This window comes from Schistocerca nitens, chromosome 4 (assembly GCF_023898315.1).
Source record: "Schistocerca nitens isolate TAMUIC-IGC-003100 chromosome 4, iqSchNite1.1, whole genome shotgun sequence".
NCBI classification, from domain to species: domain Eukaryota; kingdom Metazoa; phylum Arthropoda; class Insecta; order Orthoptera; family Acrididae; genus Schistocerca; species Schistocerca nitens.
Genome location: NC_064617.1, coordinates 639725667 through 639753442, shown reverse-complemented (window position 1 = coordinate 639753442; position 27776 = coordinate 639725667). Strand labels below are relative to the sequence as shown.

Sequence of the window (27776 nt, the reverse complement as noted above, 5' to 3'; positions counted from 1 at the left end):
AGATATGCTGCACTGCTGTTTTTAATTCAACGCCAATAAAAAAACTCTTGTTCACAACACCTTAAGACTGCAGAACACTTCAGCACCAAAAAATACCGCTTTACAACTAGAGGTGAAGAACATAGATGCATGTAACATGTGACACCACACGATATTGTTTATCCATGGTGTGCAAACGGACATGCTATACTGACAGAACTCCTGGTGGCATGGTAGGAAAAGCTGGCTTGCCATTCTCTCATGTGGACCAAAAGTCAAAAGTTGCAACTAATTTTAAATGCACTGTAGACATACATGTTTCATTCCTGTCAGTGCCGAAATCATAGAATTTTCCTGATAACACAGGTTACATGGACTCTGCTTCATGAAAGTTCAAGAGACTTTCAGTGGAATTGTGATAGTTTGTAACCATAAATAAATTGTAATAATGTTTCATCCTTAACACTAAAAGATTAATTCAGAGTATAAACATCTGATGCTGATAAATCTTCGCTTCCTTAGAAGTTTTGAATACAAGAGAATTGCTGAAATCGAAACAGGGGGAATCTGTTGGTTTAATCTGGTGCAACTCTGAAGAAAAATATATATAACATAATTTAGACGTGTGGAAATCTATTTATATGTAGCAAGTGGTATATAGTCATGGTGTTTGATGAGGTGTTTCAGGCTTTCTTTGTGAAATTGATGATTTACAAGTTTTTTGGTTTTTAGTAGAGTATCTTTGTAGAATATTTCAAGAAAATTCCCTAATTGTCTCTGTCAGTGGTTTAATGCAGATTTTGTTGCTTTCTGTTTGGACTCCAGCCGAACTGAACTATTCAGTTTCGGTAGAGTAAAAACAATGAGCAATGAAATCTGCATATGATAACTGCAAAAACAAGGGAAGATATTGAAATATTGTGCAAAAATAAAGTTAAGACTTGGCTGCAAACCCAAAAACTAGTAAACTAACACCATACATGTTTCTTTTCTAGATCGCTAAACAGTTACTATTGTCATAGTTGAATTTGGTTTAATCCACACTCAGATTTATGGTCAAAATTAAATTGTATACACATATATTAAATTATATCTACAAACAAAGATGATGTGACTTACCAAACGAAAGCGCTGGCACGTCGATAGACACACAAACAAACACAAACATACACACCAAAATTCAAGCTTTCGCAACAAACTGTTGCCTCATCAGGAAAGAGGGAAGGAAAGGGAAAGACGAAAGGATGTGGGTTTTAAGGGAGAGGGTAAGGAGTCATTCCAATCCCGGGCGCGGAAAGACTTACCTTAGGGGGAAAAAAGGACGGGTATACACTCGCGCACACACACACACACATATCCATCCACACATATACAGACACAAGCAGACATGTCTGCTTGTGTCTGTATATGTGTGGATGGATATGTGTGTGTGTGTGCGAGTACATGTCTGCTTGTGTCTGTATATGTGTGGATGGATATGTGTGTGTGTGTGTGTGTGTGCGAGTGTATACCCGTCCTTTTTTCCCCCTAAGGTAAGTCTTTCCGCTCCCGGGATTGGAATGACTCCTTACCCTCTCCCTTAAAACCCACATCCTTTCGTCTTTCCCTCTCCTTCCCTCTTTCCTGATGAGGCAACAGTTTGTTGCGAAAGCTTGAATTTTGGTGTGTATGTTTGTGTTTGTTTGTGTGTCTATCGACGTGCCAGCGCTTTCGTTTGGTAAGTCACATCATCTTTGTTTGTAGATATATTTTTCCCACGTGGAATGTTTCCCTCTATTAACATATATTAAATTAGATGCATACTTGCCAGTGAGATCAATTGTTTCCTGTTCTTAGGCTGAAGTCGAGTACGAAAATGAATTGGATAAAGAATTGGAAAATGATCAAGAATATGTCATGGCTGGGAGCAGTGATGAGTATGAAAGTGAAGGCAATGATGACATGAATGATGAAGTGGTAAGTACAGTAAGCATTCTGTTTCATAAGTAGCTACTTTCTCAAAAATTGAGCATTAGAAGACTACATATATTACATTTTATATGTATGCTGTACATTCATGTTTGTTTTTGGCATGTATACAGTGTAATCTATGGCATATTCACCATTGTTAACAATGCATTTGTACGCTTTTATGATAAATTTAATGATAGTCACAATCTTCTTTGTTCCTTCACCTGCTGAAAGGCATTGCATTTTTCCCTTCAAGAAATTACTTCCTGAGTTAAATATGGGAATGGAAAGTTATTTGTGGAATATTAAGACGGTAATAGAAAAACTAGTGGTAATAACTTACATAATGAAACTTCCTGGCAGATTAAAACTGTGTGCCCGACCGAGACTCGAACTCGGGACCTTTGCCTTTCGCAGGAGAGCTTCTGTAAAGTTTGGAAGGTAGGAGACGAGGTACTGGCAGAAGTAAAGCTGTGAGTACCGGGCGTGAGTCGTGCTTCGGTAGCTCAGTTGGTAGAGCACTTGCCCGCGAAAGGCAAAGGTCCCGAGTTCGAGTCTCGGTCGGGCACACAGTTTTAATCTGCCAGGAAGTTTCATATCAGCGCACACTCCGCTGCAGAGTGAAAATCTCATTCTGGTAACTTACATAATAGTTCACCGCATATCAACACGCACATTAACAAAACTGAGAACTTCATTAGCTTTTGGTCAGACACTTCTTCAGATCTGTAGTGTGTGGACATGCCACCCTCCCCCTCCTGCCTTCCTGCTGCCAGAATGAACTCACCACTGCTACGTTTCTATTCCCTGCACCTCCTGCCTCTTCAAATAAGCCGTTTACCATCATTCCCCAGCATCTCCTCCTCCTTTCTCTCCTCACCCTGGTTGCGCTGCAATGCAGGCACAATTCAGCTGTGCAGGTGCGTATGTGTGTTTCTTATGTGTGTGTGTGTGTGTGTATCCTATAGCTCTGAAGAAGGATTTATCTGAAAGTTAGCTGTGTCCTCAGTCTTGATTATGTTTCCATAATTGACTTAGTACATCTCACTATTCAGTGAATTGTTTCTTTACTCTTTCCATTACTTACTTTCCAACTTTATAGGGACAGTATTAACAAACTAGTCAAAACCTTACATGGAAAATAAAACAAGTGAATGACCACTCTCTGTACAGAGGTGGAAATGGGCAGTGGACAACACATAAAACATGGAGATTATTGTTAATCAGCTATCAAAATTACATTCATCACAGCAAATACAGATAAAGAATGTATAAAAATGCAAGTTTGATAGCCACTTACGCATGTCTGTGCAACCCTACAGTTCGTCTGTATTGTCAGTCACCGTCTGATTCTTCTTCTTTTTAAAGTGTGGTCTGTTCCGAAATACTTGCATATGTTTCTGAATATTTTATTTTATCTGCTTGTTCTCTTAAAGTATGTGGACATCGTATCTTGTCCAGAGACTCTCCTAATAATTTTAGACAAATGATGGTCATGATGGTTGTTTTTATAATTAATTATTGAAGGATGTATAAAATTGTTTGGTAAACAATGGATTGAATAAAAATATGAATTAGGATTGTGAATGAAACAAGAAGTTTACTGTAGACAGTCACTGTTTGTTTATTTCCGCAACACAATTTCAGAACAATGCTTTGTGGAGCAGTTTGACTAAAGATGAACATAAATGTAAATGTGAAAGTAAAGTAACAAATATAGAATACAATCAATGGTCACAGGCTCCTTCCTCTGTCATGATAAATCACATATAAACCATCGCTGCAAACATTGGTTGATCACAAAGTGCGTTTAGAACTAAGAAGTGCAAAGAATGCATAGCAAAATGAAAACACAATTTTGGAGCAAGATTGTGGAGATTTTTGTCTGTAGATGAATAGGTCTGTCAGTGTAAATGTCCCCAGTGTTACATAAATTCTTTTCTGTCAATATACTGTATGCACATCTGCAAGGGCTGTTGAAAAAGTATCTGACATTTTCACACAGATGAGAGTGTGTTACAACTACTTTAAAGATGGTCACTTATCAGTGAGGAGTGGAGCACATTCAGTAGGCCCTCAGCATCCACAGATGAGGTTGTTACTAATCACATAAGGATCCTTGTGATGAAGGATAGATGACTCACGATCAGAGAACTTGCACACAAGGTTAAAATTAGTATTGGGTCCATTCATTCCATTTCATAGGAATATTTTTACCTCAGGAGGATCCCAGCAAAATCTGTGCCACAGTTGCTAACAACTGAGCTGAAGCAGCATCATTTGGAGATTGCATGGGACAGGCTGGATACTGTGAGCCATAATGTCAACGTTCTTAACACAGTGATCACTGTGGTGAGTCTTGGGTCTATAGGTATGACCCAGAAGCAAAGTTCCAGTCTTTGCAATGGAAGCATCCATTGTATCTGAGATGAGAAAGGTGAGGCAGGTCTGCAGCGGTGTGAAAGTCATGCTGACCATCTTTTTTCACTCCAGTGGCATAGTCCATCATGAGTATGCCTACACGGTACTCTTGGCAATAAGAAGTAATACCAAGATGGGCTGCACTACTTTTGTGCAACAGTGAGATGCAAATGGCTGGACTTCGGGGTAGCAGGCATTTGGCATCTTCACGAAGATGTCCATAAACAGAGTGTGTAGCGATTGCACTTACCTTTCACTGCACACCAACTGGAGCTCTAAAATGTTCCATTCAGTGAGTTGGAATTCAATGCCCTATCCCTTTGCCCTGTTACAGCCCCGGGGTCAGACCATACTGACAACCAAATCAGTGGATTGTCAGCGTCATCTGCTTACCGTCTCCAATCGTATGTGGAGCGAGGGTTAATTCACATCCCAGTGGTGAGAAAGCATCATTGTCCTGGTACTGAAACGGGGTATGTGTCCCCTAGAGATAGACAGGTATCGTCCAATTACTCTCACCAATATTCTCTTCAAGTTACTCGAATGCATGGCGAGCCACTGGCTGTGTTGGCTCCTCGAGTCTCTGGGCCTTCTGGATCATTCCCAAACTGATTTTTGCCAAGGTTTTCTGCTGCTGTTAATTTTGTTTGGATTAAGTCTACCATCTGAACAGCTCCTGACTGACGTCAACACCTTATTGCTCTCGTCTTCAACCTACAAAAGGCTTATGAGGCAACATGGTAACACCACATTCTCACTACCTTGCATTAGTGGTGTCACCGGGGCCCACTTCCACTTTTTGTCTAGAACTTCTTGTCACACTTTACTTTCTTGGGTTCAAGTTGATGCTTCCCACAGTAGCCCGCTTCCCCATACTGAAGAGAATGGGGTCTTGCAGGCCACTGTGTCAAGTGTCCCTCACTTTCGAGAGACCATCAATGGTCTGTGACAGCAGCAGTGGGGTCTTCAGTATCACAGTAGTACAGCCGTGTTCTTCTTGCTTCATGTTCCTCTCCTTTATTTTTGTTCACTGTGAGATATTGAGGACAGTTTGGGGAAAAATTGATGGCACAGATTCAGCTCGAACGTTATGCCATTGTTTTTCATCCAGATTTTGCATCTAAGCATTTGGTACATTTCAAAATATCTTCGTTTGGAAAATGTAGTTCGCAGACCTGAAAAACATTTAAAAAATAATGGTTGGTTAAATGCTCATTCCAATGCATTACCTCTGCAGCTCATCGTCTTATGGTAGCGTTCTCGCTTAACGCGCAGGGGTCCCTGGTTCGATTCCAGGCAGGGTCAGGGATTTTCACTGCCTTGAGATGACTGGGTGTTGTGCCGTCTTCATCATCATCATCATTCATCCCCATTACGGTCGGAGGAAGGCAATGGCAAACCACCTCCACTAGGACGTTGCCTAGTCAGCGGTGCGGGTCTCCTGCATCGTCCCCTACGCTCCTTGGAGTATGGGACCCTGTCGTCGTCGTCGTCACGAAGATGGTGTACTTGCTCATCGTTCTCCGTTAATTCAGAGATTTTTAGTCAAACACAACATGGCTGTGGTTTGTCAGTCTTCCTGTTTCCCTGGCCGAGCACCAAGTGACTTCTGGCTTTTCCCTAAACTGAAAAATACTCTGAAAGGAACAACATTTCAGAACGGTGAAGACATGCAGATTTCGATGGAGCAGCTGCACGCTATACCAAAAGAGGCTTTCAAAAGATGCTTCCAGCAGTGGCAGCAGTATTGGGAGAGGTGTGTAGGAGCTGAATAGGACTACTTCGAAGGTGACTAGTGTCAGACAGTTGTATCTAAATAAAGATTGATTTTATAAATAAGTTAGATACTTTTTGAGCAGCACTCACATGTGACCAAGTGATGTGTTGAAAACATTATGTTGCTAATGGCAGAAAAATTACGCAGAAATAAAAATTTACATATTATTATATCCAAAAACAAAGATGATGTGACTTACCAAACGAAAGCACTGGCAGGTCGATAGACACACAAACAAACACAAACATACACACAAAATTCAAGCTTTCGCAACAAACTGTTGCCTCATCAGGAAAGAGGGAAGGAGAGGGAAAGATGAAAGGATTTGGGTTTTAAGGGAGAGGGTAAGGAGTCATTCCAATCCCGGGAGCGGAAAGACTTACCTTAGGGGAAAAAAGGACGAGTATACACTCGCGCTCGCACACACTCACACACACACACACACACACACACACACACACACACACACACACACACACACACACATATCCATCCACACATATACAGACACAAGCAGACATATTTAAAGACAAAGAGTTTGGGCAGAGATGTCAGTCGAGGCGGAAGTGCAGAGGCAAAGTTGTTGTTGAATGACAGGTGAAGTATGAGTGGTGACAACTTGAAATTAGCGGAGATTGAGGCCTGGTGGGTAACGGGAAGAGAGGATATATTGAAGAGCAAGTTCCCATCTCCAGAGTTCGGATAGGTTGGTGTTGGTGGGAAGTATCCAGATAACCCGGATGGTGTAACACTGTGCCAAGATGTGCTGGCCGTGCACCAAGGCATGTTTAGCCACAGGGTGATTCTCATTACCAACAAACACTGTCTGCCTGTGTCCATTCATGCGAATGGACAGTTTGTTGCTGGTCATTCCCACATAGAATGCATCACAGTGTAGGCAGGTCAGTTGGTAGATCACGTGGGTGCTTTCACACGTGGCTCTGCCTTTGATCGTGTACACCTTCCGGGTTACAGGACTGGAGTAGGTGGTGGTGGGAGGGTGCATGGGACAGGTTTTACACCGGGGGCGGTTACAAGGGTAGGAGCCAGAGGGTAGGGAAGGTGGTTTGGGGATTTCATAGGGATGAACTAAGAGGTTACGAAGGTTAGGTGGACGGCGGAAAGACACTCTTGGTGGAGTGGGGAGGATTTCATGAAGGATGGATCTCATTTCAGGGCAGGATTTGAGGAAGTCGTATCCCTGCTGGAGAGCCACATTCAGAATCTGATCCAGTCCCGGAAAGTATCCTGTCACAAGTGGGGCACTTTTGTGGTTCTTCTGTGGGAGGTTCTGGGTTTGAGGGGATAAGGAAGTGGCTCTGGTTATTAGCTTCTGTACCAGGTCGGGAGGGTAGTTGCGGGATGCGAAAGCTGTTTTCAGGTTGTTGGTGTAATGCTTCAGGGATTCCAGACTGGAGCAGATTCGTTTAAACGATCAAAGGCAGAGCCACGTGTGAAAGCACCCACGTGATCTACCAACTGACCTGCCTACACTGTGATGCATTCTATGTGGGAATGACCAGCAACAAACTGTCCATTCGCATGAATGGACACAGGCAGACAGTGTTTGTTGGTAATGAGGATCACCCTGTGGCTAAACATGCCTTGGTGCATGGCCAGCACATCTTGGCGCAGTGTTACACCGTCCGGGTTATCTGGATACTTCCCACTAACACCAACCTATCCAAACTCCGGAGATGGGAACTTGCTCTTCAATATATCCTCTCTTCCCGTTATCCACCAGGCCTCAATCTCCGCTAATTTCAAGTTGACGCCACTCACACCTCACCTGTCATTCAACAACATCTTTGCCTCTGCACTTCTGCCTCGACTGACATCTCTGCCCAAACTCTTTGTCTTTAAATATGTCTGCTTGTGTCTGTATATGTGTGGATGGATATGTGTGTGTGTGCGAGTGTATACCCGTCCTTTTTTCCCCCTAAGGTAAGTCTTTCCACTCCCGGGATTGGAATGACTCCTTACCCTCTCCCTTAAAACCCACATCCTTTCATCTTTCCCTCTCCTTCCCTCTTTCCTGATGAGGCAACAGTTTGTTGCGAAAACTTGAATTTTGTGTGTATGTTTGTGTTTGTTTGTGTGTCTGTCGACGTGCCAGCACTTTCGTTTGGTAAGTCACATCATCTTTGTTTTTAGATATATTTTTCCCACGTGGAATGTTTCCCTCTATTAATTTATATCATTAATTTGAACCCAACAATTACGTTTGTTATTGTCACTGTTGTATTTCTAAATCTTTTCTGTCATCTTATTTTCTCTTTTTGTTTGTCCCAGTAGTTTCACTTTGTATTCACCTTCTCCTTTTCACCGTAATCTACTATACAATTTTATCCCGCCTATATAGACTCAATAATACGTCACCCACTTCCAAACCATAACCAAAAATTTTTTTCTGCTTTCAACACTACCGCTGCTATAAAATCCACCGTTTCTAGTCCACAAACAGTTCATTTCACCTATTAAACAACGTTTTCATCTAGTTCTGATAACTTTCGCTTTATTTCCATTTCCGTTCTTCCCACATCACTGATAATTTTTAGCCGCTTCCCACAGGTTTTAATGTCATTATTTCTTCGCCAGACAATTGTTAGCCTCATTTTCATAATCTGCCACCACAAAACCACTCTTTTTAATACATTTACACGCCCTTTTTTTCGAAATTTTCCCGAATCTCTCCATCCTTTAACGTGTTGTGGCGGCAACACAACCACCTAACCTATGTGCACATCGTTCTCTACCAACCCAAGTTCACCACATGATCAACATAGCCCAGCTTTAACCAACACTTTTTCGCCTTTTTTCACAACAATCTCTAGTTACTTTCTCCAGTTATTTTCATTTTCATCTCAACCTCATGTTACACTTTCCACCTTCTAATACCATGTCACCCTCACAACAGCCCCGCAACGACCCCATTAAGTTTTATTTACATTCCCTCCGCAAACATGCCTTCACCCTAGCCAGATTACGCTCGCATATTTTATTTTCTCAGGCTTGTCTGACATTTGGCATTACCCCCAAAGGCCTCACACTTAAAGTTCCCATCTCTGGCTGCAACCCTTCTTTCCATCAGTCCCTATACCAGTTCCAAACTGAACAATCCATTGCTCTCACCCACCTAATCCTTCACCTACACATCAACTCAGCCAATGAACACACCTGTCAACTCCTATCCTTAATAAAAGTCCTCAATTTTCCTCTCCCACATCCACACCGGCTGTTCAGAGCATCCTCCTACAGGCCAACCGCAAATTAGAACAGCATGCCACCCTTCACCTCAAAAAACTATCCAATCTCCTGGTTTCCCACCTCCGGAAAGGCAACTCTCTCACCCTTCACAACCTTTCCAGCAAACCTCAACCTCCTCTCATTGCACACAAACCCAGTCTCTCCCATCTACTCAACCTCCCACTTCCAGCTCCACTCCCTCCAAAACCTCAAAATTCCAATCAACACAATCTGGAACCACAACACCCTAATTCAGTAGTTAACCTTTCCTCCAAACCTCTCTCCCAATCCGAAACCTCTGTCCTATCCAAAGGCCTCACCTTCAGCCCCACTCCCAGATTCAACCAAACAGCCCTCGTCAAAGATTTACTGTCCTACACTCGTACTCTCTGCTGGAAGTATCACTTTGCCACGAAGAAAAATGATCCTAATCCTACTCCTAATGATCCAACTCCCCAAGACGCTATCCAAATTGAACCCTGCCTGGAACAGTTCCGTCCTCCGTCACAGCGGGACCCACCTCCTCTTCCTCAAAATCACCCTCTCCAAACCTTCCAGGAATTTCTGACTTCCAGCCTTGCCTTTCAATCCTTCTTAAAAAACCTTAATCCTACTCCCAACATCACCACTGCTGAAGCCCAGGCTATCCGTGATCTGAAGGCTGACCGGTCCATCGTCATCCTTCCGGCGGACAAGGGTTACACGACCGTGGCACTTGATCGTCGGGAGTATGTGGCTGAGGGACTGCGTCAGCTTTCAGACAACACCACATACGAGGGCAGTTCAATAAGTAATGCAACACATTTTTTTTCTGAAACAGGGGTTGTTTTATTCAGCATTGAAATACACCAGGTTATTCCCCAATCTTTTAGCTACACAACACTATTTTTCAACGTAATCTCCATTCAATGCTACGGCCTTACGCCACCTTGAAATGAGGGCCTGTATGCCTGCACGGTACCATTCCACTGGTCGATGTCGGAGCCAACGTCGTACTGCATCAATAACTTCTTCATCATCCGCATAGTGCCTCCCACGGATTGCGTCCTTCATTGGGCCAAACATATGGAAATCCGACGGAGCGAGATCGGGGCTGTAGGGTGCATGAGGAAGAACAGTCCACTGAAGTTTTGTGAGCTCCTCTCGGGTGCGAAGACTTGTGTGAGGTCTTGCGTTGTCATGAAGAAGGAGAAGTTCGTTCAGATTTTTGTGCCTACGAACACGCTGAAGTCGTTTCTTCAATTTCTGAAGAGGTGCACAATACACTTCAGAGTTGATCGTTTGACCATGGGGAAGGACATCGAACAGAATAACCCCTTCAGCGTCCCAGAAGACTGTAACCATGACTTTACCGGCTGAGGGTATGGCTTTAAACTTTTTCTTGGTAGGGGAGTGGGTGTGGCGCCACTCCATTGATTGCCGTTTTGTTTCAGGTTCGAAGTGATGAACCCATGTTTCATCGCCTGTAACAATCTTTGACAAGAAATTGTCACCCTCAGCCACATGACGAGCAAGCAATTCCGCACAGATGGTTCTCCTTTGCTCTTTATGGTGTTCGGTTAGACAACGAGGGACCCAGCGGGAACAAACCTTTGAATATCCCAACTGGTGAACAATTGTGACAGCACTACCAACAGAGATGTCAAGTTGAGCACTGAGTTGTTTGATGGTGATCCGTCGATCATCTCGAACGAGTGTGTTCGCACGCTCCGCCATTGCAGGAGTCACAGCTGTGCACGGCCGGCCCGCACGCGGGAGATCAGTCAGTCTTACTTGCCCTTGCGGCGATGATGACACACGCTTTGCCCAACGACTCACGGTGCTTTTGTCCACTGCCAGATCACCGTAGACATTCCGCAAGCGCCTATGAATATCTGAGATGCCCTGGTTTTCCGCCAAAAGAAACTCGATCACTGCCCGTTGTTTGCAACGCACATTCGTTACAGACGCCATTTTAACAGCTCCGTACAGCGCTGCCACCTGTCGGAAGTCAATGAAACTATACGAGACGAAGCAGGAATGTTTCAAAATATTCCACAAGAAATTTCCGGTTTTTTCAACCAAAATTGGCCGAGAAAAAAAATGTGTTGCATTACTTATTGAACTGCCCTCGTACAAAGTTTGCCAAGGTAATCCCATTCCTGATGTCCAGGCAGAGCTTCAAGGAATCCTCAGAACCTTAGGCCCCCTGCAAAACCTTTCACCTGACTCCATCAACCTCCTGACCCCACCGAAACCCCGCACCCCTACCTTCTACCTAAGATTCACAAACCCTATCATCCCGGCCGCCCCATTGTAGCTGGTTACCAAGCCCCCACAGAACGTATCTCCGCCTACGTAGATCAACACCTTCAACCCATTACATGCAGTCTCCCATCCTTCATCAAAGACACCAACCACTTCCTCGAACGCCTGGAATCCTTACCCAATCCGTTACCCCCGGAAACCATCCTTGTAACCATTGATGCCACTTCCTTATACACAAATATCCCGCACGTCCAGGGCCTCACTGCGATGGAGCACTTCCTTTCACGCCGATCACCTGCCACCCTTACCTAAAACCTCTTTCCTCATTACCTTAGCCAGCTTCATCCTGACCCACAACTTCTTCACTTTTGAAGGCCAGACATACCAACAATTAAAGGGAACAGCCATGGGTACCAGGATGGCCCCCTCATACGCCAACCTATTCATGGGTCGCTTAGAGGAAGCCTTCTTGGTTACCCAAGCCTGCCAACCCAAAGTTTGGCACGGATTTATTGATGACATCTTCATGATCTGGACTCACAGTGAAGAAGAACTCCAGAATTTCCTCTCCGACCTCAACTCCTTTGGTTCCATCAGATTCACCTGGTCCTACTCCAAATCCCATGCCACTTTCCTTGATGTTGACCTCCACCTGATCAATGGCCAGTTTCATACGTCCGTCCACATCAAACCCACCAACAAGCAGCAGTACCTTCATTACGACAGCTGCCACCCATTCCACATCAAACGGTCCCTTCCCTACAGCCTAGGTCTTCGTGGCAAATGAATCTGCTCCAGTCCGGAATCCCTGAAGCATTACACCAACAACCTGACAACAGCTTTCGCATCCCGCAACTACCCTCCCGACATGGTACAGAAGCAAATAACCAGAGCCACTTCCTCATCCTCTCAAACCCAGAACCTCCCACAGAAGAACCACAAAAGTGCCCCACTTGTGACAGGATACTTTCCGGGACTGGATCAGATTCTGAATGTGGCTCTCCAGCAGGGATACGACTTCCTCAAATCCTGCCCTGAAATGAGATCCATCCTTCATGAAATCCTCCCCACTCCACCAAGAGTGTCTTTCCGCCGTCCACCTAACCTTCGTAACCTCTTAGTTCATCCCTATGAAATCCCCAAACCACCTTCCCTACCCTCTGGCTCCTACCCTTGTAACCGCCCCCGGTGTAAAACCTGTCCCATGCACCCTCCCACCACCACCTACTCCAGTCCCGTAACCCGGAAGGTGTACACGATCAAAGGCAGAGCCACGTGTGAAAGCACCCACGTGATCTACCAACTGACCTGCCTACACTGTGATGCATTCTATGTGGGAATGACCAGCAACAAACTGTCCATTCGCATGAATGGACACAGGCAGACAGTGTTTGTTGGTAATGAGGATCACCCTGTGGCTAAACATGCCTTGGTGCATGGCCAGCACATCTTGGCGCAGTGTTACACCGTCCGGGTTATCTGGATACTTCCCACTAACACCAACCTATCCGAACTCCGGAGATGGGAACTTGCTCTTCAATATATCCTATCTTCCTGTTATCCACCAGGCCTCAATCTCCGCTAATTTCAAGTTGCCACCACTCATACCTCACCTGTCATTCAACAACAACTTTGCCTCTGCACTTCTGCCTCGACTGACATCTCTGCCCAAACTATTTGTCTTTAAATATGTCTGCTTGTGTCTGTATATGTGTGGATGGATATGTGTGTGTGTGTGTGTGTGTGTGTGTGTGCGTGCGTGCGCACGAGTGTATACTCGTCCTTTTTTCCCCCTAAGGTAAGTCTTTCCGCTCCCGGGATTGGAATGACTCCTTACCCTCTCCCTTAAAACCCACATCCTTTCATCTTTCCCTCTCCTTCCCTCTTTCCTGATGAGGCAACAATTTGTTGCGAAAGCTTGAATTTTGTGTGTATGTTTGTGTTTGTTTGTGTGTCTATCGACGTGCCAGCACTTTTGTTTGGTAAGTCACATCATCTTTGTTTTTAGATATATTTTTCCCACGTGGAATGATAAAAAGAAAGAAAGTGATGAGACTTACCAAACAAAAGCGCTGGCAGGTCGATAGACACACAAACAAACACAAACATACACACAAAATTCTAGCTTTCGCAACAAACGGTTGCTTCGTCAGGAAAGAGGGAAGGAGAGGGAAAGATGAAAGGAAGTGGGTTTTAAGGGAGAGAGTAAGGAGTCATTCCAATCCCTATATATATATATATATATATATATATATATATATATATATATATATATGATGTTGATACTTAATGTTATTAGCATGGTGTTTAGTTTCAAGTAACTGGTTGGCTCCTGCTGATGCATAATTTTTTTGTTTGAGGACATTGGCGATCTGACGTGAAGTACTACACAGAAATGGAATTGTACTGAAGATATTACTTTCCATTTGGTTTTTGTGTTGTGATTGTTTTACCATTACTGTGGAACTGTTATAGCGATTTTCAATGGCCGTTTGTTTTATTATTTCCTTCTACAAAGAAATTATACATAAATAAAAAATATCCTATCCTAAGACGATAATATCTAATGATTCCCAATCGTCTTGTGGTGTTGCAGTTCTGGGTAAAACAAAACTGTAAAGGTGTCTTGCATAAGATGGAATTCCTCGTCCTATAATGAGTCACAGTTTAAATCTGCCAACTCGTACAATATCTGGGTGTAACACTTTGTAGACATACGAAAAGGAATGATCACTTAGGCTCTGTCATGGGTAAAGCAGGTAGTAGATGTAATTTTGTTGGTAGAATACTGGGAAAATGAAATCAGTCTACAAAGGATGGTGCTTACAGATCACTCGTGTAACACATTCTGGAATGTTGCTCAAGAGTGTGGAACCTGTACTGAATAGCACTAACAGGGATATTGAACATATACAGAGAAGGGCAGGCTGAATGGTCACAGGCTTGTGTGACCTGTAGGAGAGTGTCACAGTGATATTGAAGGAACTGAACTGGCAGACTCTTGAAGATATACTTAAACTATCCCGAGAAACCCTACACTTACATAGTTTTAAGAAACGGCTTTAAATGATGATTTTAGGAATGTACAATAACCCCCACTTATTGCGCCCATGGAGATTGTGAGGATGAGATTAGACTAATCACAGCACCCACAGAAGTATTTAAATAACCATTCTACCTGTGCTCCATATGTGACTTGAATGGGAAAATACTCCAATAACTGATACAATGGGACATATCCTGTGCTATGGACTTCAGTGGTTTGTAGAGAATAGATGTAGATTTATTTAACTTCAGACGTGGTAGTTGAACTACTCTGTTGACCATATAGCGGAATTCTGCCATTTTGGGGGTTGTGGGGTGATGAGAGGTGTTGTGGATGGTAGTGTGGTCCTCAGCTCGTGGTCGTGCTGTTGCGTTCTCGCTTCCCGCACCCGGGTTCCCGGGTCGATTCCCGGCAGGGTCAGGGATTTTCTCTGCCTCGTGATGACTGGGTGTTGTGTGATGTCCTTAGGTTAGTTAGGTTTAAGTAGTTCTAAGTTCTAGGGGACTGATGATCATAGATGTTAAGTCCCATAGTGCTCAGAGCCATTTAAACCATTTTTGATGGTAGTGTGAGTTGAGTTGTGGTAGGTAGTGTTTGTTGTGGTAGGCTTTTCGATAAATTTCAAATTGCTGTCTATTATTCATTACTCTAACATTCAGGTCTATAAAGTTTATACTGTCATTTACTTGGTGCTCAGCTGCAAACTTTATATTTTCATGGAAGTTGTTGAACAAATGGTTTAACTCATTGATGTCATCTTTTGTGCCATTAATTGAAATGATGATTACTACTACTTATCTGTAGCTGTTAGTAACGTTTTTGAGGATGATAGTGGTCGGAATTCAGAATGTTGTCTTCTAAGTTGTTTGTAAATATTTCAGCTACTAATTTAGACAGGTCTGATCCCATTGCCAGGGCATTGATTTGTTTGTAGAGTGTATTGTTGAATTTGAAATAATTTGTGTGTGTGTGTGTGTGTGTGTGTGTGTGTGTGTGTGTGTGTGTGTGTGTGTGTGTGGGATTAAAAGAGAATTCATATTTAGTGAATCAATTTAGTGCCACATTTAATTTAATAATGTTGCAAAAAGTACTAGTCACAGTCTAATCCTAAAGCTTTTCTCCTGTTCAATAAAAGATTTTAGAATGTTTTGCGATAGTGAATACAAAAGATCCTCCATGTGAAGTTTTGAGTATTAGAAACACATCTCAGTTGTGTTAATGTGTGGTAGGCACTAAGGTGGCTTCAAGCAAGAAATTTCATCTGAACACAAGCAATTTGGATGTGGAAAACAATTTGAATAGGTACAAGTTTTTTAGTTTTGCAGAAGTTGAATTCAGTTTTGAAATATTAAGTGTTGACTATGACTCTTGCTTGCACGATTAAATTACAGAGTGTCCACTGGGAAGTAAAGAAGACAAACCACAAAATAAGACTTTTATTTGTGAAAATATAATTAATGAAGGGTTTTGTAAAAAGGGATTGTATGACAGATGCATTTGCAAACATTTCCATCAGACTGTAAAGAAAGTTTTAATTCTGTATGTCTGTTATTCACAAGCTTTAATGACAAAAAGCATTTGTATTTGATAAGCTTATTATTGTTATTGATCATAGTGTGTTGTTTCCAAATATGAAAAGATTATATATGTACACATTCACTGTCTCAGTATGAACTGAAGCTGAAGTTTAAATGCTTTCTTCTAAGAACCCGCATGAATGTTTTTTCACTGACAATATGACTTTCAGTAACATATATTTCACTTATTTTGTAGATTGAGGTAATGGTTACTATTCTGTAGGTTGACGTAATATCTGCACGTGGAAGAGACAGGTTCCTGCAGTTATTAATAATTCAGATTCTATACCATTCCCTATGGCATCCTGCAGTTTAATTTGTTTGTGTGGTACCTTTCTCCAGGCAGCTTTAGACTTTCTCCAGACAGCTTTAGAAATTTTTAGCAATAAATTATTTAAATGATTTGCTTTCAGTATAAACCATTAGATCAGGCATTGCAATGATTTGACAGTTGATGCACATTTGAGAGGCACAGAATAGAAATACAGTATACTTCTGATCACTTGTGCAGAATATGCACGGTATGTTTGGTAAGGCAGTTGTCTGGATTGACCTTATGTGATCTCGTACACTAATGCATTTGTGTAAATATTGAGTGTGTGTAAGGGAAAGCACAGGGATAAACAGACAGTAGTGCCAGAGTCACAGCAGTGCAGATAAAAGCATGTAATTTTAGTTTGTACAATAATTTTTAATGTGTAATTGCCAGTAGTGCTACAAAAATTGGATTTGTTTATTTATCCTGTTTATTTCTTCTTCTTCTTAGGATTCAGACTCTGGACATGTTGAAGTGGTAGAAAGCGACATTGATATATCTGATACATCAGATATTGAGGCAAGTATTAACCAGAAACTTAGTTTCTGTAGTGCAGTTTTCAAAATTTGTTTAGCCAGTTTTTTATTAATGATGATCTTCTTTGCAGGATTTGGCAGCTAAACACAAAAAAAGTGGTGAGCCATCGACTGCCAGTAAAAAATCGTCCAAACGCCGTGTTAAAAAGTCTAGAAAGCCTCATGTTGAAATTGAATATGAGCATGAAATGGCTACACCCCTTAGGACAAGCTGATGTGTAATGTCCACACACTTAGTATTTAAATGATCTGTAATTTTTGGATTGTAAATAAACATTTAATTTTTCATAATTTTCGTCATTATTAAATTTTGTTTAAATGACACAAGTAACCAAGTGAATGCCTCCAATGCTGTGAGCTGAGTAAAGCTTGGATAGTATCACTATGCTGAATTGAATGAAGCTTGATGGGGTGGCACATCATTTGGCAGGACTTTGGAGCAATTTTTCTCTCTAAATTAAAAAGCATGAAGGACATAAAATGATGTTGCCTTGTGTTTGAATGCGATGGCTGGCACTTCCAAATAGTGCGAGTTAAGGAGTCCCTATTAAAAACACTAAGAAAATGGTACAGGAAGAAGAAAGCATCTCAAGAGTAAAAGAAAAGGTGTATGTATATAAGGTGCCAAGATGATTGTGAAGTCCGAATGCATTAGTACAATGAGGGTCAGCATAGTTAAGTCGAAGACAGCGCTAAGGGGATTCAAGGCTATGAATGTTAAACGAGTGAAGGATGTGATTCAGTTAAAACGAACACATAGATCGACTGACCTTGACTTTTAACTTTTTTAAAAATAATTATTATGGCTCCACTTGTATGGAACTTGCATTCATTTTCAAGTAACAGATTTGTAGAAAATATAACATTCAGTTATGTGAAGCCAACACTATTCATGCCATTTAAACTGTGTGTATACAATGTGGTGTGCTGAAATACATCCAGGTTGTAAACATCAATGACTTGTTTGTAGGTCATGCATAACATTAAAGCATCAGTTGCCTCACTCCTTGATGCCATAGTGTATATGTGCAATTTAAATACAGTGAAACCTCTTTATAACATTCCTCCATATAATGTTTTCCTCTATATTACGTCTGTTTTTTTCGGTCCCGACTAAAAGCCCATATAAACAGTGTTAAACTTTCCTCTTTACTGAGTTTCCTCTATATTACAATTTCCTCCATGTAACACTCATATTTTTGGAACCCTGGTCAATTATTTACCTCTTTATAACGTTTAAGTGACTGGATGTAGACACATAGTTTTTCGCTTTGTGGATTCACAATTTGCACTGGCTCAGAAAGCTCGCACTCAGCGTGTTTCATATGTCAGTGGCAGAACCTGGTCACATGACATGTGACGCACATTCTGCTTGCTATCTTTTTGGTGCTATTTCAGTTGATGCTTTGTATTCGTAGCGTGTTGTGTGAGCTGAGCAGCAAACAGTTTGTGTGTCTAGTGAGAGTGTGTCTTCGATATAACTTATTTTTTAAGCTTTCATCAGTGGACATGAGTGAAAAGTGGAAGAATATTTCTCTGGAAGAGAAGTTTTCTGTTGTTAAAAAAGTGGAGGTATCTCCTGGTGTGAGTCACATGGAACTAGTGAAGCAATTTGAACTGGCCCCCTCAACACTCAACACTACTATGAAAAACAGATCGTCGGTCATGGAAGGGTTTGAGAACTGTGGAAATTCTAAACGTATGCGTGTGAAACCATCGTCTTAAGACGAAATGGGGGAAGTTTTATTAACGTGGTTTCAGCAAGCACACACTGCAAACATTCCTATAAACTGAACTATTCTCAAGGAGAAGGTGCTTCAAATATCACTTCAGGTAGGAATGGAAAATTTTAAGGCGTCCAATGGATGGATTGATAAATTTTGACATCATCATGGCGTTGTATACAAAGTGGAATGTGGAGAAAGTAAAAGTGTGGACGAACCAACTGTAACTCAGTGGATGCAGACTCTCGCAATCTGATACATGGCAACAAACTGCGTGACATTTATCACACTGATGAGACAGCATGTTTTTCAGTTTAATGCTGGATAAGACATTTACTTTTCATGGGCAAAATTGCCGTGGTGGTAAGAAGAGCAAGGAATGTCTTAACGTTTTGTTGTGTACAAACGCCGATGGCAGTGAAAAATATACAAACAATGCGAAGGCATGGATGACAAGTGACATATTTTTACGTGTTCTCAGAGAATTTGACGTCAAAATGGGGAGTGCTGCAAGGAAAGTGCTGCTGTTTGTGGATAGATGTGCGGCACATCCACCAGACGTATCCTTTCTGAGAAATGTGAAAGTAATTTTCCTGCCACCCAACTGCATCAGCCAACTGCAACCTTTGGACTTGGGAATAATACACGCCCTTAAGGTTAAATATAGGACAGCCCTTGTAAAAAAGGCCTTGAATTTGATGGACCAAAGAAAACCAGGAAGCCAGCAGAGCTCACAACTGACGCTGAATATTTTACAGGCAATGAATTTAACTATGTACTCGTGGAGGGAAGTCAGTGCTGAATCTATCAAAAACTGTTTCACAAAAACGGATTCTGTGAGAATGAGATGGCAGCTCCTGTGGAAGATGTTGCAAGTGATTTGCAAGAGTTTCAGGAATTAATAGGCAGTGATTCTGTCACTTTTGAGGACTTTGTGGCTGTGGATGACAACATTGCAACCACAGGAGTACAAAGTATTGAGGAGCTGACTGCAGAGAGAAGCTTGGAGAATAATAGTGGTAGTGAAAGTGACAGTGACAAGGAAGGTGACCCTGTGCCCTCATATACTAAGGCGGCTGAAGCCTTTGAAACATTCAGGAGATACATGATGGGCCATAGACTTGAGGACAAAACAAGCAAGAAATGATTGCCATAGAGTCAAGGAGAAATAGAAAACAAACATGCTTGCTTGAATTTTTAAAAAATTATAGGTATGTGATTTTCAGATTACATAGGTTCCTAGAGTTTTGTGCAAATTTAAGTTCCATTTTATAATTTAATTATTAAAGTAATTTTTTTGTAACTAATTCTTTTTTAATCTGTGCCACTTACTGTGTTTTTATGTAATATGTGCAGTATATCATAAAATTTGGCTCGTATTCTATAATTGGGGCAACTGAAGAATGGGATACCATCTGTCAGCTTTGGACAGTGATGTCATATCTTAAGAATCTGTTATAACATTTTACAGTACAAACTGATCGATTTACTTTCACCCATCCACCTACCGGGCCCCATGTTTTAATTACAAAAACTTATCATTTGATACATTGATCATTTGCAATGAATATCATATTACGGTATTGTTAAAATTTAAAATGTCATCTATGGCACCATTTGTCAAAGCTGATCAGTGGTATCCTGATCTTCAGTAATGCCCTATAAATATTATTTGGTAGCCTTCCTCTTTATAGTCTTTTCCTCTATACAGTGTTCAGAATTTGTGGTCCCTTGAAAAACGTTGTATAGAGGTTTCACTGTAGTATGACTAATTGTCAATATACACTCCTGGAAATGGAAAAAAGAACACATTGACACCGGTGTGTCAGACCCGCCATACTTGCTCCGGACACTGCGAGAGGGCTGTACAAGCAATGATCAACGCACGGCACAGCGGACACACCAGGAACCGCGGTGTTGGCCGTCGAATGGCGCTAGCTGCGCAGCATTTGTGCACCGCCGCCGTCAGTGTCAGCCAGTTTGCCGTGGCATACGGAGCTCCATCGCAGTCTTTAACACTGGTAGCATGCCGCGACAGCGTGGACGTGAACCGTATGTGCAGTTGACGGACTTTGAGCGAGGGCGTATAGTGGGCATGCGGGAGGCCGGGTGGACGTACCGCCGAATTGCTCAACACGTGGGGCGTGAGGTCTCCACAGTACATCGATGTTGTCGCCAGTGGTCAGCGGAAGGTGCACGTGCCCGTCGACCTGGGACCGGACCGCAGCGACGCACGGATGCACGCCAAGACCGTAGGATCCTACGCAGTGCCGTAGGGGACCGCACCGCCACTTCCCAGCAAATTAGGGACACTGTTGCTCCTGGGGTATCGGCGAGGACCATTCGCAACCGTCTCCATGAAGCTGGGCTACGGTCCCGCACACCGTTAGGCCGTCTTCCGCTCACGCCCCAACATCGTGCAGCCCGCCTCCAGTGGTGTCGCGACAGGCGTGAATGGAGGGACGAATGGAGACGTGTCGTCTTCAGCGATGAGAGTCGCTTCTGCCTTGGTGCCAATGATGGTCGTATGCGTGTTTGGCGCCGTGCAGGTGAGCGCCACAATCAGGACTGCATACGACCGAGGCACACAGGGCCAACACCCGGCATCATGGTGTGGGGAGCGATCTCCTACAATGGCCGTACACCACTGGTGATCGTCGAGGGGACACTGAATAGTGCACGGTACATCCAAACCGTCATCGAACCCATCGTTCTACCATTCCTAGACCGGCAAGGGAACTTGCTGTTCCAACAGGACAATGCACGTCCGCTTGTATCCCGTGCCACCCAACGTGCTCTAGTAGGTGTAAGTCAACTATAAGTCAACTACCCTGGCCAGCAAGATCTCCGGATCTGTCCCCCATTGAGCATGTTTGGGACTGGATGAAGCGTCGTCTCACGCGGTCTGCACGTCCAGCACGAACGCTGGTCCAACTGAGGCGCCAGGTGGAAATGGCATGGCAAGCCGTTCCACAGGACTACATCCAGCATCTCTACGATCGTCTCCATGGGAGAATAGCAGCCTGCATTGCTGCGAAAGGTGGATATACACTGTACTAGTGCCGACATTGTGCATGCTCTGTTGCCTGTGTCTATGTGCCTGTGGTTCTGTCAGTGTGATCATGTGATGTATCTGACCCCAGGAATGTGTCAATAAAGTTTCCCCTTCCTGGGACAATGAATTCACGGTGTTCTTATTTCAATTTCCAGGAGTGTATTTTCGACATGTAAAAGGTTGGAATATCAGCAGTTATGAAAAAATGTATCCTTTTTGTAATTTTTTTTATTTGTTATATGTTTACCGTATTAAAGTAAACATCACTGATAGTTTTTAAAAAAGGTAAAAAAATCATTGAACTGCTAAGATGTGCCTACCTTGTTGGATTACACTGAGTTACCTTATAACAGGAGCACTCATCATGAGAAAATGCTGTCAATAAAAGATATGGTGGAGGACAGCAGCATTCTAGAGATGAATAAAAGTGTTACAATGGGTAAGGTGTTCTTCATTCCGGGGGAAGGCTAGACACTGGTGAAACCCTAATGGAGCAAACATTTCTGTCATTTCAATTTGCATGGTATTGTTTGATGGGGGGGGGGGGGGGGGACTCCTTTGTATTAACTGCATACCATATGCTTACTCTTCTAATGTGAAGACTTTTGTAGGAGTAAGTTCTTGTTGTTACATAACAGTTCGACGTACTTGCACTGCTGAGCTGTTGGATAACAGCTGACGTGCATGTTAGTTAATTTTGCATAGTTTCACCCCATGTCATATTATGGAATTATCTTCTAGGGTAATGCAGGTAAAGTCAAAAAATATTCATTGTACAAAGATAAACAAGAATACTGTTGTCTAAAGAAGGTAATGAACTTCATACATTTCTTTGACCGCCTCTTACTTCATACTTTTACCTAATGTTATATTTATTCTTCTTTGATATTTTGCGTTTACGGTAGTCAATATAAGAGAAATAGTGATGTTTTCATTTACTTAAAGTTTCCCTCATGTAGTAGTGTTTATAAAGTCATTCTGTGTTGTGGTGTAAAAGGTCAGCTATCCATAGACACAAGGCTGACATCAACATTAATTATACAGTTGGGGATGGCATCAGACAGTTCACTGATATTGCTCAGATCTCTTGCATAAATATCACCACACTGTTAATAAGTCCAGGATGAAGCATACTGTGAAACATGATGTGCTGATAGGAAGAGAGGTGTACACACAAGAATACAACCAGTGTCACCCCGTCACAGTGTTGTATGATGGACAGCATGGTTTGTATCTGAACACAGCTTGTATGAGTCTGCTTGAGTGGTTAACTGTCAGAAGCTTCCCAGTAAGACCAAAGCAATATACATTGAATCTCATTTGTTTACCAGTGTTCTCGTTAATCCTTTCAAGGGTAAGTTCTTCCAAAACAGAGCTGAAATGTAAATATAATAACAGATGAAATGGGTACTAGGAAAGCAAAGCACTGTAACTTAGACAAAATGTATAATGTAATTAGATAGTTGAAAAAAACTACTCACAAGACAGCAGGAGGACACATATAAACATGTATTGTAATTTTTCCAGAAGATTGAAGGGGAAGGAAGAGGGATGAAGGAAAAGGACAAATGAGGTTTAAGAAATGGTGAGAATTTGGAAAAGTTGACCAGAACCCTGCTTCAGGAGAGACTTTGCAAACTGGATGAGAAGGAAAGATTGATTGTTGGAGATTGCACCTGAGGAGACTTGAAAGCCTTAGAGCTTAAACATGGAAGATAGGATAATAAAGAAGATTAATGACTAAATATCATACACCGGCTAATAACAGCAGAAAGTTAATTGCATTGTATACGGTGGTGGTGGTGGGGGGGGGGGGGTGGCACGGAAAAACAGATAGCTCAGAAAATAAAAGATATAGAAAACTAAGTCAGAAAATAAAAGATATAGAAAACTAAACGGGAGTGAAGTAATGAGTAATTACTGAGAAGAAATACTGAAATGGAAGAAATTAATGTAAATTAAGGTTAGGTGGGGGGCAAGAACCACATGTTGTAATGCCAGTTTCCACCTGTGAAGTTCAAATAAACTGTTGTCCGAGGGAAGAATCCAGACAACACATATGGCGAAAGAGGTACCATGGTCACAACTGTCATGTTGTAGGGTGTGCTCTGCAACAGGATATTGTGTGTTGGAACTATGCACCTTCTGCTTATACCCATTCATCCTACCTGATAATTTGGTGGTAGTCATGTCAATGTAAAAGGCCAGTGTTTAATAGCTGGTACACGAAATGTCGTTTCATAGGTGCCTCTCCGTTTGGAAGTGTATGTTTTGCCAGTTATAGGGTTGGTACATGTGTTGACAGAAGGGTGCACAGGCCAGGTCTGACATGGGTATGGTAACAGTGGTAGGAGCTACAGGGTAAGGAAATGGCTGCAGAAGGAGCATAAGGTTTGACACAAGGATATTGCGGGGATTGGGAAGGTGACAGAAAGCTATTCTAGGTGTGGTGGACGAAATGACAGGCAGAATGAACCTCATTTCAGGGCATTATTTTAGGAAGTCATAGCCTAATTGAAGTACCTGATTAATGCATTAATGACTGGGATAATAGTGAGTGATGAGGTGTACTACGAAGTTGTTTTATTAGATGGATCAACAGTACCAGGATTGGATGTGATTGACCAGGTAATCTGCTTTTGTACTAGGATAGTGAGGTAATTACATCCAGTGAATGGTGGTGTACTGCTGCAAAACATCTGCATCTGAAAAAAATACATTTGCCTTGAATGCCAAGGCTGTGGGGGGGGGAGACGTTTGACGTAGAAAGAATGGCAGCTGTCAAAATGTAAGTACTGTTGTTTGTCAATAGGTTTAATGTGAACAGAAGTGTATAGCTGACTCTCAGCGAGGTCAGGTCAGCTCAAGGAAAGCTGTATGGCATTCAGAATAGGATGCTGTTAATGCCAGTTTCCTTGTTGACCTCGTCCTCATTTGTCGGATGGCGTTCCATGCCTGTTGCAGTTTGTCACTCAATACAGGGATGTTTAATGCTGTTTGTGGAAGAAGCTGGAGTTGTTGCCTGATGATGACCCATATGTGAATTGGAGACAGATCTTGTGATCGAGCAGGCCAAAGCAACATGTCAACCATCTGTAGAGGACGTTACGTTATAACAGTGGTATGTGGTCAAGCAGTATCCTGTTGGAAAACACCGCCTGGAATGCTGTTCACGAATGGCAGCTTATCAGGTTGAATCACCAGATTTATGTACAGATTTGCAGTCAATATGCATGGGATAACCACAAGAGTGCTTTTGCTGTCATGCAAAATCACAGCCTAGACGATAACTCCAGGTTTAGGTCTAGTGTGTCTAGCATGCAGACAGGTTGGCTGCAGGCCCTCTACTGGTCACCTCCTAATGAACACATGGCAGTCACTGGCACCAAGTCAGAACCAGCTTTCTTCAGAAAACGCAACAGACATCCACCCTGCCCTCCAATGAGCTCTTGCTTGACACCACTGAAGTCCCAAATGGTGCTGGTTTGGGATCAGTGGAGTGCACACTGCAGGGCGTTTGGCTTAGAGCTGTGCTTGAAGTAACCAATTTGTAACACTTCACTGTGTCACTGTGGTGCCAATTGCTGCTCAACTTGCTGCTGCAGATGCAATATGATGCACTAGAGCCATGCGCCAAACACAATGGTCTTCTTCTCATGGTAGTGCCCTGTGGCTGTCCAGAACCTGGTCTTCTTGAGACCATACATTCACGTGACCACTGATGCCAGCAAACCTGTACAATGGTTACATTCCTGTCGAGTCTTTCTGCAATATCGCTGAAGGAACATCAGTTTTCTTGTAGCCCTATTACAATACCTTGCCCACATTCATTGAGGTACTGATAATGGCAGAGCGGTCTAAAGTGCTGCAGTCATGGACTGTGCGGCTGATCCCGGTGGAGGTTCGAGTCTCCCTCAGGTGTGTGTGTGTGTGTGTGTGTGTGTGTGTGTGTGTGTGTGTTTGTTTGTTTGTTTGTTTGTTTGTCCTTAGGATAATTTAGGTTAAGTTGTGTGTAAGCTTAGGGACTGATGACCTTAGCAGTTAAGTCCCATAGGATTTCACACACATTTGAACATTTTTGTACTGATAATGGCGTCTGTATTGCTTCAAAGGCATTCTTGACTAACATCAATTCACCAGGCCCAATCTCAAAGGTACTAATGCTCATGATTGCTGCACTGTGTCTTTAAAGCAAACGTGATTTGCAACCTCGTAGTGGCGCTACTAGTGCCACTCTTATGCAGTTGGTGTGAAATTTTAATAGGTATTGTCTTTCAGATGTAGAAACATGCCTACCATCTTTTATTTATGTCGCACTACTGTCTTGGTACTGCAGTTTTTCTCCATCAGTGTATTTTATGTTAGTTTGCATACAGTACAGGGCTGAAATATTTCACTGAATCAAGGCATTATATATTGTTAATGATATGTCTAAAGAGTTTTGTTTTACAGTAAATTTGGAAATAAGTTGATATATACAATTGTTTACATACTTCAGATGTTGCTGTTAGTTATTTATGCTGGTAGCTTTAAATCTACTGCACGACCTACAGCTTGTCATCTGAAAACAACAAAATGTATTTTTTATTTCTGTTTATTGTTCGTTTCCAACTACATATATTTCATTAAATTTTGGGCATATAACTCACTCTGAGGGTGGCCGGATGATTCGTGGCCAAAATATCAGTGTAAGAAATTTTATTTATGTGGCTGCATGCCTGAAGTTTAATGGACTATTCATTACGCCGTGAATAGCTGAAAATGCATAACTACATATATGTTTAATCGGCAGAGGACAAGTGGTCGGCTGTGGGCTTGAAGGAACAATCCCAGCATTTGTTGAAGTGATTTAGGAATGAGCATGATGGGGCCTCCATCCACCAAAATCTGTGGTTACTTTTTTAACATGTTAAAAGAACTGGGAGAGGGGCGTTGCTGGGGAACAAGACCTGCCTCCCTCATATGGGGCTGGCAGCCTATACCTGTGTTCTCTGCTTATGAGAAAGCAGCATAGGGATTGCTGACCCCTCCTGGTGGTGTGAGCATACTTGACTCCCATGATCGACCAGATTTGGTCTCTTCACTCATTTCAAAATAATAAATGAAAACAACAAGCAGTGCACAACCCAAAGCAAAGTAGGGTACACTAAGCGTTTGGTAACATCTACTGCAGAATTACTTGCCAAGATTGGCAGCGTCGTAAACGATAAAGTAGAGACAGAGCTGTACCGGTATATTACACAACTGTAGTTCAAATACCCCCATTTGAAATGGCCATGTTAAATTGTCCGCATAATACCTCAATCGGTTTATAGCTGGTGTACAGTACCCTAGCAACATTATATTGCATACACGATACACATACGTGCAGATGACTTCAGGACCATGCTGCCACATTGTTGCATCTCCATGTTTCCCTTTCAGCCTGTCTGAAAAACTGAGCCAGCATCCTGTCATGACTCAGATATTAAGCTCAGGAAGATGGTGAGACATTAGTGTTGGTCACTTGATCTTCAGTGTATGATTTTGCTGCAAAAATAATTATGTTGTGAGCTATTGTAATGAGAGATAAAGGTTTTATTTGCCGCTTTCTTTTCTTAACCCCCTAGTCTGAGCTATGGAAGTATCTTTAATTGTGGAATATATATTATTTAAGAGGTACTTTTTTTCACTGCCTGTGTAAATAAAAGTGTTTTATTTTCTTTCATCTTGAGCAGCAGTTAGTTATCAGGGGCTCAAATGAAAAACCAGTTTTAAGCAATAAAGTTGTAATGGGCTTTGTGACCAAGCAAGCTGGGATATTTTTACTTTACCTCTTGTTTTGCCATCCACCTACTTAAATTAGTTTTTTCATTTTTGAAATAATTACGATTAACATATGCGAGTATAATCTGTGTTTTCA

General features: G+C 42.3%; 1 protein-coding gene across 1 annotated transcript in view; it reads left to right on the top strand.

Moving 5' to 3' along the window:
* Nucleotides 1–17386, top strand: part of LOC126251440 (protein MAK16 homolog) — a 68824-nt gene extending 51438 nt beyond the window's left edge. The window contains exons 7-9 of the mRNA XM_049951864.1: nt 1816–1935; nt 17010–17078; nt 17167–17386. Coding sequence (XP_049807821.1) covers nt 1816–1935; nt 17010–17078; nt 17167–17310 — 333 coding nt within the window. The 3' untranslated portion in view covers nt 17311–17386. The remainder of the gene's footprint in view (nt 1–1815; nt 1936–17009; nt 17079–17166) is intronic.
* The last annotated feature ends 10390 nt before the right edge of the window (nt 17387–27776 follow it).